General features: G+C 45.3%; 2 protein-coding genes across 2 annotated transcripts; both read left to right on the top strand.

Moving 5' to 3' along the window:
* Positions 1-3,054: 3,054 nt before the first annotated feature.
* Positions 3,055-5,664, top strand: LOC141614152 (uncharacterized). Its single transcript, XM_074432907.1, has 4 exons — positions 3,055-3,520; positions 3,620-3,794; positions 4,002-4,304; positions 5,385-5,664. The coding sequence occupies exons 1-4, from the start codon at positions 3,055-3,057 to the stop codon at positions 5,662-5,664; spliced, it is 1,224 nt and encodes a 407-aa protein (XP_074289008.1).
* Positions 5,665-6,234: 570 nt separating this feature from the next.
* Positions 6,235-7,306, top strand: LOC141614150 (uncharacterized). The gene is made up of 3 exons (XM_074432906.1): positions 6,235-6,793; positions 6,878-6,958; positions 7,212-7,306. Exons 1-3 carry the CDS (start codon positions 6,235-6,237, stop codon positions 7,304-7,306), a joined length of 735 nt encoding a protein of 244 aa, XP_074289007.1.
* Positions 7,307-13,404: the final 6,098 nt, after the last annotated feature.

Raw genomic sequence — 13,404 nt, 5'->3', positions numbered from 1 at the left:
CCACAGCCACGCCCGTAAGAAGCTCTACCACTAAACCCCGACCCCGAGGAGTAAGCTCTCACCTGGTTATGGCCGCCCCTCTTGTAACTAGACTGACCACCACCCTCACTCTCAGCCTTTCTCTTCTCAGAAGCTCTCTCTCTGTTCTCCTTAGCCATCTCAACTAACCTTTCAGCTCTCACGACACGCTCATACACCTCCTTAACATCTGTAAGAACTCCTACCAGTAGCTTCTCCATAATCTTGGGTGTCAACCCCTTCTCAAACTTCAATGCCAAGTTCTCTTGGCTCAGCCCCATATCCTCTGCATTCCTAGACTTCTCGTTGAACTTATGATAATACTCAGCCACTGTCATATCAGAAGTCATCTTGAAGTCATCAAACTCCTCTCTCAGCTTACTACGCACATGTTCCGGCATAAACTCGCATCTCATAGCCCTCTTAAACTCACCCCAAGGTATAGCAGTCAACCCCTGTTTCACATAGAAGTCCAAGGCACTCTCCCTAACCTTGTCCCACCACTCACTAGCCGCACCCCTCAAGTAGAACGCAACTTGTTCCACTCTAAAATCCTCCGGACAATGAACCACATTGAGTATGTTTTCCATCTCCCTATGCCAATTATCCAGCAGAATTGGCGCACCAGTGCCCATGTACTCCTTTGGGTTAAACCTTGCTATGTTTATACTCATCTTGGCGAAATCCACACCCGCCTCTTTGTCCTTTCCAAACTTCTTAAGAGCCTCAGTGAGAGCATCTTGGTGCTCCAAAACCTTAACTATCTCATCTATGCTCATGTTCTCAGCCCTGGCATACAACGCGTTTCTCTTTGGCGGCATCTTGAAACTATATAAGAAAAGGTAAACATAAACACACATACTATACTCAAACACAAAAATGACCTGTGTAGGACCTACTCGATCGAGTACCACATCCCACTCGATCGAGTTGCCCACTTACTCGATCGAGTGCCGCGACTTTAGAACCTTACCAGAAAGCATCCAAAAACATACTCAATCGATCCTCAAACTTACTCGATCGAGCTGAACCTACTCGACCGAGTCCCCAAAAACAGACTACTGCCCAGAAACGAAAAACAACCCACTCGATCGAGTCACTCACCTACTAGATCGAGTGCCCCCCACTCGATCGAGTCATACTGACTCGTATACTACCCGCATGCGTATCTCATCACTTCCAACCAACTATGTTTATATGCAAAACGACAAACGACAAACATACATGCTTTATATATATATATATATATATATATATATATATATATATATATATATATATATATATATATATATATATATATATATATATATATATATATATATATATATATTGCTTGGGCTAAAAATCACGTAATAAGAAAGGCCCACTTAATAAGTAGTGGACCATAAGAGAAGGGATAGGAGAAGGGGAGCCCACGGTTGAGGTAAGCACCAGAAAGGGGGAATGGGCCAGAACGCGCGTGAAAAGAAGGCAGAAGCCCATTGAAGGAAGCGTCTAAGTTTAGGAAAGAGAAGTCAGGGAGATTAGGGAGAATTGAGGTGGACGGCCAAAACATTGAAAGAGTTATTATGGAAGTTATATTCCCTTACCATAATCAAGGTAGGATACATCTAATGTTCTTACCCAATAAATAGCCAAGGAAGCAATCAGAGAAGGGGATATATTTATTCAAGATCACACATACACAATACTACGTGCTAGCAAGATTTACATTCCGTTTCAATTGTAATCATCCTCCTATTCAAAGCTAGTGCAATATTTGGCAGGGTACCGTCCTTCCCGCGGTTGTTCCCACAGTGGGTTTTCCGCGTCACCAAATCTTACGTGTTAATTTACATTACGAGCATTATTTCCTTATTTAAGTATCATCATACAAACGATTAATCGAATAGCCAACGAGTAAGACCACATTGACCTCAAACAACCAATTTGGTAAAAATCACCTAAACAGTTTGGCGCCCACCGTGGGGGCATTATGGTCGTCAATCGTTGATAATCTAAGTACGCAATGGATAAGCAAGCATCGGAAGCCATGTCAGGGAGCAGACAACCGTCGCCACCGCCGACCTCTACTCAAAATTCAGCATCGACAGTGGCAACGCAGGCTCCCGGACATACCTCGAGAACCACACCAATGGCAAAAACCTCTTTGCCTCCTAAAACTCCTGCTGTCACAACCCAAGCTAGATCAGATAAGGGAGTAGTAAATCTTGCTCGCTGGCGTAGAGAACCTTCAGAAGGCTATGAAAAACATGAGAGAAGACTAGAAGAAAGCTGAAGCTGAAGCAAGGAAGAGAGTCAGAGAGCTATGGGCACAGATAGATATCCTAAAACAGCAGTTTGTCACCCCAGCAAGCAGGGCAGGTGAAGGAAGATCTCCGCTAGTAGATCTAACACAGGGGGCATCAGGAAGCAGGAATTCACTTCGGCAGATACCAGCTGAACTGGTAACAAGGTTGGATCTAGCTACAGTACCATCAGATGGAAAAATAACCCCACAAGGACTGGGATACCTCACACCGGATAACTGGCCGTCAGCCAGCCGTGTGGAAGCACGAACATGTGGCACCCCTGTCAGCAATTCCGCAACAATTGACCAGACACCTGGAGCAGAATCCGAGTGGAACCAGAAAGTAAACTGGCAGTAGGGAACAATCGTTACTTCAACCCCCCTCGCTGCTGGGACACATCAGAACCTTCAAGAGTTTGGATCAGGAGGCGGCATATTAAATCAGAAAGCAGCTGACAGGCAAACCCCTGATTCAGGTAGCATAACAAATCAACAGTACTTAAGAGTTAAGAGAGATGCTAAGCAGAGTTCCAGGACTGCCTCCCCCACTGGAGAAAGCAGCACCTGACAGTTATGCCGACTCGCCATTCGTGGACGCCATATCCATCACAGCTATGCCAAAGGGATTCACGAGTCCAAATATGCCTCTCTTTGATGGCACAACAGATCCCTTTGACCATATAAGCCAGTACAAATAGAAGATGATGACGGTGATAGCTGTAGGGCAAGTCAAGGAAGCTTGCATGTGTAAAGGATTTGGATCCACCTTAACGGGGCCGGTACTTCTATGGTTTGTAAGTCTGCCCAACAGGTCGATATCCACATTTGCTGAATTGGTAAACGCGTTCACCCAACAGTTTGCAAGCAGCAAGAAGCCACAAAAGCATGCAAGGGACCTATACAGAATCGTCCAGGGGGCAGGAGAAACCATCGGAGAATACAACACCTTATTCAACAATGAGAAGGTGACAGTACGGGAATGTGATGTTTCGACAGCAGTAGAAGCCTTCAGGAGGGGCCTCCACCATGATTCTGACCTGTATAAGAAGCTAACTATGCATCCTTGCCATAGCTTCAAAGTAGTGCAAGAAAAGGCTGCTGCCGCAATCAGACTAGAGGAAGACATACTAGCCAGAGCTAGCCTACCTAGTACACCAAGCGTTTCCAGTACCTCAGCCGTAGAGAAGTCAGGAAGAAAGCAACCTACCAGTAAGAGGGATGAAAGATATAGGCCATATGGAAGGGGAGTCAACAGAATCGAAGAAAATCAGCAACTCCCTACTCTGGCAGAGTATGGATTCACTACAGGCACCGGAGGAATCTTGAAGGCAATGAGGGAGATGGGAGACAGGGTAAGGTGGCCTAAGCCGCCAGTAGAAGAACAAGCATGGCGAAAAGATAGCAAAAAGAAGTGTGAGTTCCATTGTGATATTGGGCATAACACTGAAGACTGTTACACACTACGAAGAGAGATCAAGCGCCTGTAAGAACAAGGTGAACTGAGCCACCTATTACCACGTGGGGGCAAGCAGCAGGATAAGGTAGGCTCCGTGAAACCTGCAAATCCACCCACATGCACCAAGATCATAAACGTGATAACAGGCGGCTTAGAAATAAGTGGGCTAACGTACTCGGTAGCTAAGAGGCATGCCACCGGTACTAAAGGAGATAGACCAACAAATTCTTGCAGAATTTCTCACAGTGATTTACCAGCTGTCACCTTTGATGAAGGAGACACATATAACGAACGGGAACATCATGATGCACTCATAATCACCCTGTCAATGGCTAACTGCACAATTAGAAAGATCTTGGTAGATACAGGCAGCTTGGTGAATCTGATCATGCTGAAAACTATAGAAAATATGGGATTCAGCGAGAAGGACTTGCAGAAGAAAACCATCCCGTTGGTAGGCTTCAGCGGGGAGATATCCAACTCACTAGGCGAGATAGACATCCCAACCTATGTAGGAGGGGTCAACAAGCAAATCAGGTATCTGGTCATAGACGGACCCTCCACCTACAACGTCATTCTGGGAAGACCCTGGCTGCACCAAATGAAAGCAGTCCCCTCAACATATCATCAGTGCATAAAATTCCCCACTCCATGGAGGGTAGAAACAATATGAGGGGATCAGAAGGAAGCTAGAGGCGGCTACAAGAAAGCACTAAAGTGCACCACCAGTCCTCCAGCATAGCAATTACAGAAGCAGCCTGTCCAGGACGAATACATTGAGCCCCCAGCCGAGGAGCTAGATCAAATTAACCTGGACAAGCTGCACCCTGAGAGAACTGTGCTAATTGGAGCTGGATGCACAGGAAGCTTGAGACAACAACTAATCAAATTTCTGCAAGATAACATGGACTGCTTCGCATGGTCACATGCCGACATGATAGGAATAGATCCGTCCATCATAATGCATAAGCTCAGTGTTGACCCAAAGTGTAAACCCATCCAGCAGAGAAGAAGGAAGTTCGCAGCAGAAAGAAATAAGGTAATTAATCAAGAGGTAGATAGCCTTCTAGCAGCAAAGAAGATAAGAGAGGTAAAATATCCAGAGTAGTTGTCCAACGTGGTGGTGGTACCTAAGAAGAATGGAAAGTGGAGAGTATGTGTGGACTTTACCGACCTCAACAAAGCATGCCCTAAAGATCCTTTCCCACTACCTCACATCGATGCAATGGTGGATGCGACAGCTGGACATGAGATGCTGACATTCCTGGACGCATGGAGTGGATACAATCAAATTAAGATGGATCCTGCAGATAAAAAAAAGACGACATTCATGTCTGAAAGAGGAACATGTTGTTACAACGTCATGCCATTCGGCCTAAAGAATGCAGGTTCCACATATCAAAGGCTGGTTAACCGCATGTTTAAAGAGCAGATAGGAAGAACTATGGAGGTATATATCGATGATATGGTGGTAAAATCAGAGAAAGCTAAAGATTATATGCAACATTTGGCAGAAACATTCAGCACCCCGAGGGAATACAAAATGAAGCTAAATCCATCTAAGTGCACCTTCGGGGTATCCTCTGGCAAATTCTTAGGTTACATTGTAACTCAAAGAGGGATAGAAGCCAGCATAGAGCAGATTAAGGCTGTCTTGCAATTGGAGTCACCTGAAAAGCCTAAGGACGTTCAAAGTCTACCTGGCAAGGTAGCAGCCCTGAGCAGGTTCATCTCAAGATCCTTAGATAAGTGCAGGTTGTTCTACGACATACTGAGGAAAAGCCAAAAGTTCGAGTGGATCGCAGAACACGAGCACGCATTCAGAGAGCTGAAACACTACCTCAGTAGCCCACCACTGCTGTCAAAACCGGAACCAGGAGAACCACTGTTCCTCTAACTGGCCATCACAGAGGTGGCAGTGAGCGCTGTTCTAGTCAGAGAGCAGGAGAAAGAACAGAGGCCAGTATACTATGTAAGCAAGTCTCTGCTGTCTGCAGAGACCAGGTACACATCTCTCGAAAAACTAGTACTAGCTCTGGTAGTAGCATCTTATAAGCTGCGCCCCTATTTTGAGTCCCACACCATACACGTTGTGACCAACTACCCACTGAAGTCTATCATGACGAAACCTGAACTGTCAGGCAGAATGTCGAAGTGGTCTGTACACCTTAGTGGATATGATATCCAGTATGACCCCAGAACAACAATCAAATCGCAAGCATTAGCAGACTTTGTCTCGGACTTCAGCCCAGCCATCCAAAATCTGGCGGATGAGGAAATCCTCACCCTAGAGGAGAACAGGGAGGCAAAGGTCTGGCAGATGCATATCGACGGAGCTTCCAACCAAAGGGGGGCAGGTGTAGGGTTGATTCTGCGGTCACCACTGGGAGATCTGATAGCATAAGCAGTAAGATATGAATTCAAGGCAACCAACAATGAAACAGAGTACGAAGCCTTGATATTAGGAATGAAGCTAGCTCTGGAATTAGGAGTCAGGCACCTACACATGTACAATGACTCTCTACTAATAGTCAACCACGTGAATGATGAGTTTATAGTCAGAGATTCAATGATGATTGCATACTTAAAAGTAGCGAAGGAGTTAAAACAGAAATTCGAAACTTGCAAGCTCAAGCAGATCCCAAGATATCAGAATGTGGAAGCAGATGCCTTAGCCACTCTGGGGGCAATGTTCAAGCCAACAGAACTATCCAGCATCCCTATCGCACATATGATAGAACCTTCTATCCAGAAGACAGACGAAATAGATAAAGGAGAACTGGAGGATCAGCAGGATAAATTGGGAGTTCAGACAGCTACGGAGGCCGGGGAAGGTTCTCAGACGGCAAACCAGCCACCTGACCAACCCGCTATACAGGCAGGCGACTGGGATTGGGGGAAACCCTACCTAGACTCTCTGCGTCATAATAAGCTGCCAGATGACAAGAAAGAAGTGAGGGCTTTCAGAGTAAAGGCCTCCAGGTTTATACTTATTGATGATACACTATTCCGGAAGTCACTGGCAGGTCCCTACTTACGATGGTTGAACAAGGAGGAGGCGCAGACTGTGTTACATGCTCTCCACAATGGTGAATGTGGAAACCATGCAGGGGGCAGGAGTCTGTCAAATAAAGCTCTCAGACAAGGATACTTTTGGCCCACAATGAGGGCAGATGCAGCAGAATACGCACGTAAGTGTGACGCCTGCCAGCGTTCAGCACCAATAATCCATCATGCAGCTGAGCCCTTGCACCCTATCATTTCTCCCTGGCCGTTCATGACATGGGGCATGGCCATAGTAGGCCGCTTACCGAGAGTCACAGGGAACAGAATATGGATGCTAGCAATGACATATTACTTCTCTAAGTGGATAGAGGCGGAAGCATTCACAGAAGTAAAGGACAAACAAGTCATCTCTTTTATAAAATGCAATATCATCTGCAGGTTTGGTATCCCATCAGAGATCATATGTGATAATGGCTCACAGTTCATCTCCAACGATGCTAAAGGGTACTGTGCCAGATGGAACATCACCTTGAAAAAATCAGCACCTAGGACTCCAAAGTCTATCGAGCAAGCTGAGTCCAGCAACAAAATTATCATGGACAATCTGAGAAGGAGGTTACAAGAGTTAGGAGGAAAGTGGGCAGATGAATTGCCACTTGTGTTACGGTCAGATAGAAACGACGCCAAAGATAGCAACAGGCCAAACACCCTTCAGCCTGGTGTTTGGTGTGGAAGCAGTCATTCTATCAGAAGTTATGGTTCCCACTCACAGGTATGGATGTATGACAGGGGAACTGAACAATGCAGAGATGGTCAGAAGCTTGGACACAGTAGATGAGCTACGAGCAAGTGCCAAAATACGTCTGGCTGCCTACAAACAGTCAGTGGCCAAAAGTTACAACCAGAATGTGAAAGTCATGCTCCTGGAGGTAGGGGACCTGGTTCTCCGTGAAGTGTTTCATAACACTAAAAACTGAAAGGCAGGTAAATTCGCCTACAAATGGGAAGGACCATACCAGGTAGAAGGAGTTGTTGGCCATTGTGCATACAGACTGATGACTATGGACGGTCAAATCATACAACGCCCATGGAACATACTTCACCTGAAGAGATATTACTTTTAATAATAAGTAGATTTTAGCTTACGGAGTAATGTACCATGAAAAGCCAAATTATTTTAAGCAGAGAAATAAAAATCCGGTAGTAGGCATACTACCAATTCCATATCCTTTTCTGATATCTTTGTTTTCTTTCAACTTTCAAACTACTATTGGATGGTGTTGTCTGACAGCGTCCTGGGACCACAATTGCTCTGGTACCCCATGAGATGGCGTCAGGTACTTCATATCATTATGATAGACTTTTCTGTTTTCAGGCTTCTCTAAGTACATCACTTTGAATCCTAATGTCTATGGTACGTTGAAAGTGTATCTAGCAGGACTGTCAACTGCCAACGCGGGGTGACAAGGCACATGGCACTCCAACATGCCTAACCTACTTTCTCCACTAGGAGCACCCTCACCACGCGGATTGTGGAACATATGAAAGAGAGCCTGGTTGACAGCTAATCACGCTTACCCAGCTACCCCTGATACCACCCCCTGGACGTAGCTCGCACTAATCGCAATTAATCAGGGCCCCAGCATGCATGCACACAAATATAGAACGTAGGGATCTCTGAGCTACCAGAATCCTGAAGCGTCCCATTGGTCCTAGAACGACGATAAACTTGCCTAATTTACGCCCCTGTTGGCTTTAAACGTGATGAACACACCTTGTGTCATGAACAAGGTTAAGTAGTCCAAAAACTGCGTCATACCCCTAAATCAGTCATCAGACTGACACGGCAGCTAGCTGAGTCTAGTTCAGCCTCTTTAGGCTAACTCGACTGGTCTAAATTAGCCTCTAACGGTGACACAGCCACCCCTCCTTACAATGCGTCACATGTCTAAATCAGTCAACAGACTAACACGACAGCTAGCTGAGTCTGAGTCAGCCTCCTCAGGATGACATTACTCGCCTAAATTAGCTAACAGGCTGACACGACAACCTCCTAAACTAAGAAAAACGAAATCTAGCACACAAGATGTAATTAAAACTTGCCTAACTATGGCAAGAGGCATTCCAAAACGTGGCCAAAAGAACGGCCCCAGAGTTTAAATGCCACCATGACGAGCTACCAGAAAAAGTTTAAAATATTACAAGTCTGCCACCACAGGGCCAGACTACCAAAAGTTCATTGATAAAAAAAAGTATCTTAATTATTGGTCACATTAATGACCTCCACATCTGGCATCTCCTCTGCCTGCTGACCATCTGTTTCAGGTACCAGACCAGCTTGCACACCCTCAGTTGCCATAGCTTCCTGAGCTCCGTCAGCAGCATCCTGGGGCAACCCAGCATCTCCAGCAGCAGCCTGCTCAGCCAGCGCGGGAGAATTCACCTCTCCAACCTCAGCCATCAGCGCACTCAGATCAGGTTGAGCAGGGTAGAGCATCTCTTGCTGCCTCTCCTCCTCTTCTATGGCTTGCTGAGTTGGAGCCTCCTCAAGGGCACCACGCATCCCGCTGATCTTTCCCTGCCAGGTGGCATAAGCAATAATATTTGTGGCCAGGGTTATCAACTCACTGATCCTCTCCTCAGAACGCTTCATGGAGTCAGAGAACGTGGTGCAAACCTCTTGAGTACGAGCCAACTGATCAGCTCCCTCCTTCAGCTTCCTCTTTGCGCCAGCCAGATCCGCTTTTAGCTCAGCTACCTTCCCCCTCAAATCACCACGCTGCTTCTCTAAATCAGCATTAGACGCAGTCAGCTCCCTGTTTTTGGCGCTAGTGGCTCGGCTGGTGGTTTGCACTATGTTAATCATCTTCCTGTTATAAAGAGCAGACTGGAGGGTCTGGGGCAAGAAAAATTAAAAGTTAGCAAGGAATTAAAGGTAAAAATTTAGAACAGGTGGAAGACGAAGATCACTCACCATGAAAGCGTTGTGCACATCATTCTCAGCCATTTCCTCTGGAGAAAATTCTGAGAAGGCCTCTTTTAGAGGAGGAAAAAGCAGCTGGTCGATTTATGGCCAGTATGGCACCTTATCAACGTTTCCAAAACCCTCTGGGAAGTGAGCAATGATGCCTCCGCTAGCTGAAGTATGAGGACTGGTAAGAGGAGTAGGGGGATGACGAGACATCGGGTCGACCTCCAAGGGTTCAGGCCTAGCAGAGCTGGAGTGAGTAGGAGGAGTTTGAAAAGAGGCATCAGGAGCACTCCTCTTGGAGGCAGATGCCACATCAGGGCTGGCAGCGGATCTCTTTCTTTTTGCGCTCTGGAGGATAGCTTCCAAAGGGTCAACTTTTGAACCTGCAAGCAAACATCATTTCAGGCGTCAGGAAAATTGAGCTGTCAGTAAGGTTGCATGCAAACTGAAACGACTATAGAAAGCTTACCGGAAGACATGTTGTGAGACGATTGAAGGGGGTTGGAGGAAGAAGCAGGAGAAAATCCGGGAAGCAGGTCAGGAAACTTCCTCTCTAACTGAGGAATGCAGAATAACTAGTTGCGGGCAGGGATCTGGGCACCAATACGGGTCAGGTAGCAGGGACCTGCAAGAGGACAATGAAGTAAGCTAGTAAGCAGCAAGATAAACAAATCAGATGACAGTGAGGCTACTTACTCGAAGTTATGACCCATTGCTCGAAGATGTAATTGGCAGGCGGCTGGATAGAAGCCTTTCTCACAAAGAAGAAGTCCTCGAACCATTTCTCATCCCGAGATTTTGACACAAGCCTAAAAGGAGCCTCTCCAGAGCTCCGGAACGAGAATTGGCCCCTACCCAGGGACCTGATATCATACATATGGGCCAAGTCGCCCAGAGAGATGGGGTTGCCAGTGTTTTGACAAGCGGGCAAGGAATAGAGAAGAACCTTCTAGACAGTGGCAGAAACTTGTGCCATGGTAAAATTATTTGTAAAAATGAAGTCTTGAACGAGTTTAGGAAAAGGGAAGCGAAGACCATATCTAAATGGATATAAATAAAAGCAAACCCACCCTGGACGGATGGCATCAACTTTTTGGCCGGGCTCAGGAATGGCGACATCCACCCCATCACCAAGACCAAGTAAATCCTTGATCAAAGGGATGTCAGCATGGGTCAGGGCAGAGTCACAGTCATGGGGGTGAGTGAAGAGTCCCCGGGAAGGAAAGACCGGGTCAGGGTTGCGATCAGAGGGTGTGGAAGTCGATGATGAGTGTTAGGTTTTTCCCATGGTGGAGAAAGAGAAAATGGGAATTAAGAAGGAAAAGGAAGGGAAAATAGCTGGAGACGACGGGGATGGAATAGTGAAGCCGGCAGGAAAAGAGGGAAGAAAGGTTAGGGATTTGAGAGGAGAGAGAGAGAGTTTTTGTGAAATGATTTTTGTGGTTAATGAAGTAAAGAAAGAAGGTTGGGGTTATAAAGGAAGAGAGAGGGAGTAGGGTGCGAGAAATTAGGAGTTGGGCGGCAGTGATGATGAGCTTGCATGAAAAGAAGCAAAAATGACGGCTTAAGGTTTTTAATAATCAGCTACGTAAATTCCTTGTTCGACACCTCGAAGCGTACTTCACAAGAAATTTGGGGCAAACTGTTTGGGCTAAAAATCACGTAATAAGAAAGGCCCACTTAATAAGTAGTGGACCATAAGAGAAGGGATAGGAGAATGGGAGCCCACGGTTGAGGTAAGCACCAGGAAGGGGGAATGGGCCAGAACGCGCGTGAAAAGAAGGCCAAAGCCCATTGAAGGAAGCGTCTGAGTTTAAGAAAGAGAAGTCAGGGAGATCTAAGGGAGATTAGGGAGAATTGAGGGAGACGGCCCAAACATGGAAAGAGTTATTATGGAAGTTATATTCCCTTACCATAATCAAGGTAGGATACATCTAGGGTTCTTACCCTATAAATAGCCAAGGAAGCAATCAGAGAAGGGGATATATTTATTCAAGATCACACATACACAATACTACATGCTAGCAAGATTTACATTCCGTCTCAATTGTAATCATCCTCTTATTCAAAGCTAGTGCAATATTTGGCAGGGTACCGTCCCTCCCGCGGTTGTTCCCACATTGGGTTTTCAGCGTCACCAAATCTTACGTGTCAATTTACATTACGAGCATTATTTCCTTATTTAAGTATCATCATACAAAAGATTAATCGAATAACTAACGAGTAAGACCACATTGACCTCAAACAACCAATTTGGTAAAAATCACCTAAACACACACACACACACACACACACACACACACACACACACACACACACACACACACACACACACACACACACACACACACACACACACACACAGATATATATATACATATATATATATATATATATATATATATATATATATATATCACAAACAACATCTTACTCCACATGTTTCTAACAATGCCACGTTATAAATCATTCATCATACAATCTCGCTACTCAATCAACAACATATGTACTCATATCATCATCATGTTTCACCACACATCTCCTATCCTCCACATGCATTCATCCACCAATTCACATTCTATATAAACATGCAACATACTTAGACAAAGACATAACGTTCCCATGACACACCCCATTGTGGCCGGTTCAAAGTTATAGGGCGAGCTCGGGACTTTAGGACATCTCCCAAGTCTTTGCATTAGCTCCTAACAACTCCTACCCGGGTTCATTTTATTTTGACTCCCTAAGGTCATTGGGTTCATTAGTTATAGGTTCCAAAATCGTCACTCTGATACCACTTTGTAACATCCCCATATTCCAAGTGCCTTACCAAGACCACTTAAGGCATCAGAATTCTACCATCTCGGTTACCCGAGGCAATGAATATCAAATAGACCATAAAGAAACATACTTTAATAAATAAGTTTAAAGCGATACAAGTTCAAATCCCAAAACAGATAAAGTAAAATACAAATGTTCCTCAAAAACTGTCAAACTAACTAAAACAATATAAAAGAATGTTTTGACACAGCGAAAGACTCCTAAATAGCTCGTGATGACTCAACCCAGCTATCCCATGCGCATCAACTCATACATGCTCAATAACTGCTCATCATCCCCGAATGGATCACCACAGTTTTTAAAATAATTAAACAGGGTCAGTACTGATTACACAAAACAAACAGCTGCAATAAAACAACATTACAATCCAATCCAATCAACCAAAATCCGTCACATCACCACACACCTGACTACACACTAAAGTGTGTAGTCCTGCCAGAATACTCATTGCAAGAAGTATTCCAAACCGCCAGTGGGGGACCGCAGCCGTTCCCACCTATGCCCCGCTCATCTCATCTGAGCGATAAACCCAAGTTCCTAAATGTGCACATCCCTTCTGTGGCGGGTTCAACAGAAGGCGAATTAAGGGCGTGAAGCCACTCCCGCAAGTGACTCCACTCAGCCGAGGACGCACCTCGCAAACCACAGACGATATACAATAATCACATTATACTATCAACAATCACCAATTTCAAATCCAATTCCAATATGATATACAACAACAACAAACAACCACCAACACATTATGTAATCAATACTGAGTAGGGAAACCCTACCTAGAATAGCAATCACACGAGACCGTCACAGGAGCTAATCAGA

Source organism: Silene latifolia, chromosome 11 (genome assembly GCF_048544455.1).
Source record: "Silene latifolia isolate original U9 population chromosome 11, ASM4854445v1, whole genome shotgun sequence".
Lineage (NCBI taxonomy): Eukaryota > Viridiplantae > Streptophyta > Magnoliopsida > Caryophyllales > Caryophyllaceae > Silene > Silene latifolia.
The sequence above is the reverse complement of the archived record's forward strand: the minus strand, read 5'-3'. Positions and strand labels throughout refer to the sequence as shown.

Coding starts and splice junctions, on each gene's coding strand:
- LOC141614150 (XM_074432906.1), top strand. CDS start 6,235: ATGAAGCTAGCTCTGGAATTAGGAGTCAGGCACCTACACATGTACAAT. Junction 6,794..6,877: donor ATTCCGGAAGTCACTGGCAG/GTCCCTACTTAC, acceptor GAAACCATGCAG/GGGGCAGGAGTCTGTCAAAT. Junction 6,959..7,211: donor AGATGCAGCAGAATACGCAC/GTAAGTGTGACG, acceptor TATCATCTGCAG/GTTTGGTATCCCATCAGAGA.
- LOC141614152 (XM_074432907.1), top strand. CDS start 3,055: ATGTGTAAAGGATTTGGATCCACCTTAACGGGGCCGGTACTTCTATGG. Junction 3,521..3,619: donor AGGAAGAAAGCAACCTACCA/GTAAGAGGGATG, acceptor GATTCACTACAG/GCACCGGAGGAATCTTGAAG. Junction 4,305..5,384: donor GGGGTCAACAAGCAAATCAG/GTATCTGGTCAT, acceptor TGTAACTCAAAG/AGGGATAGAAGCCAGCATAG.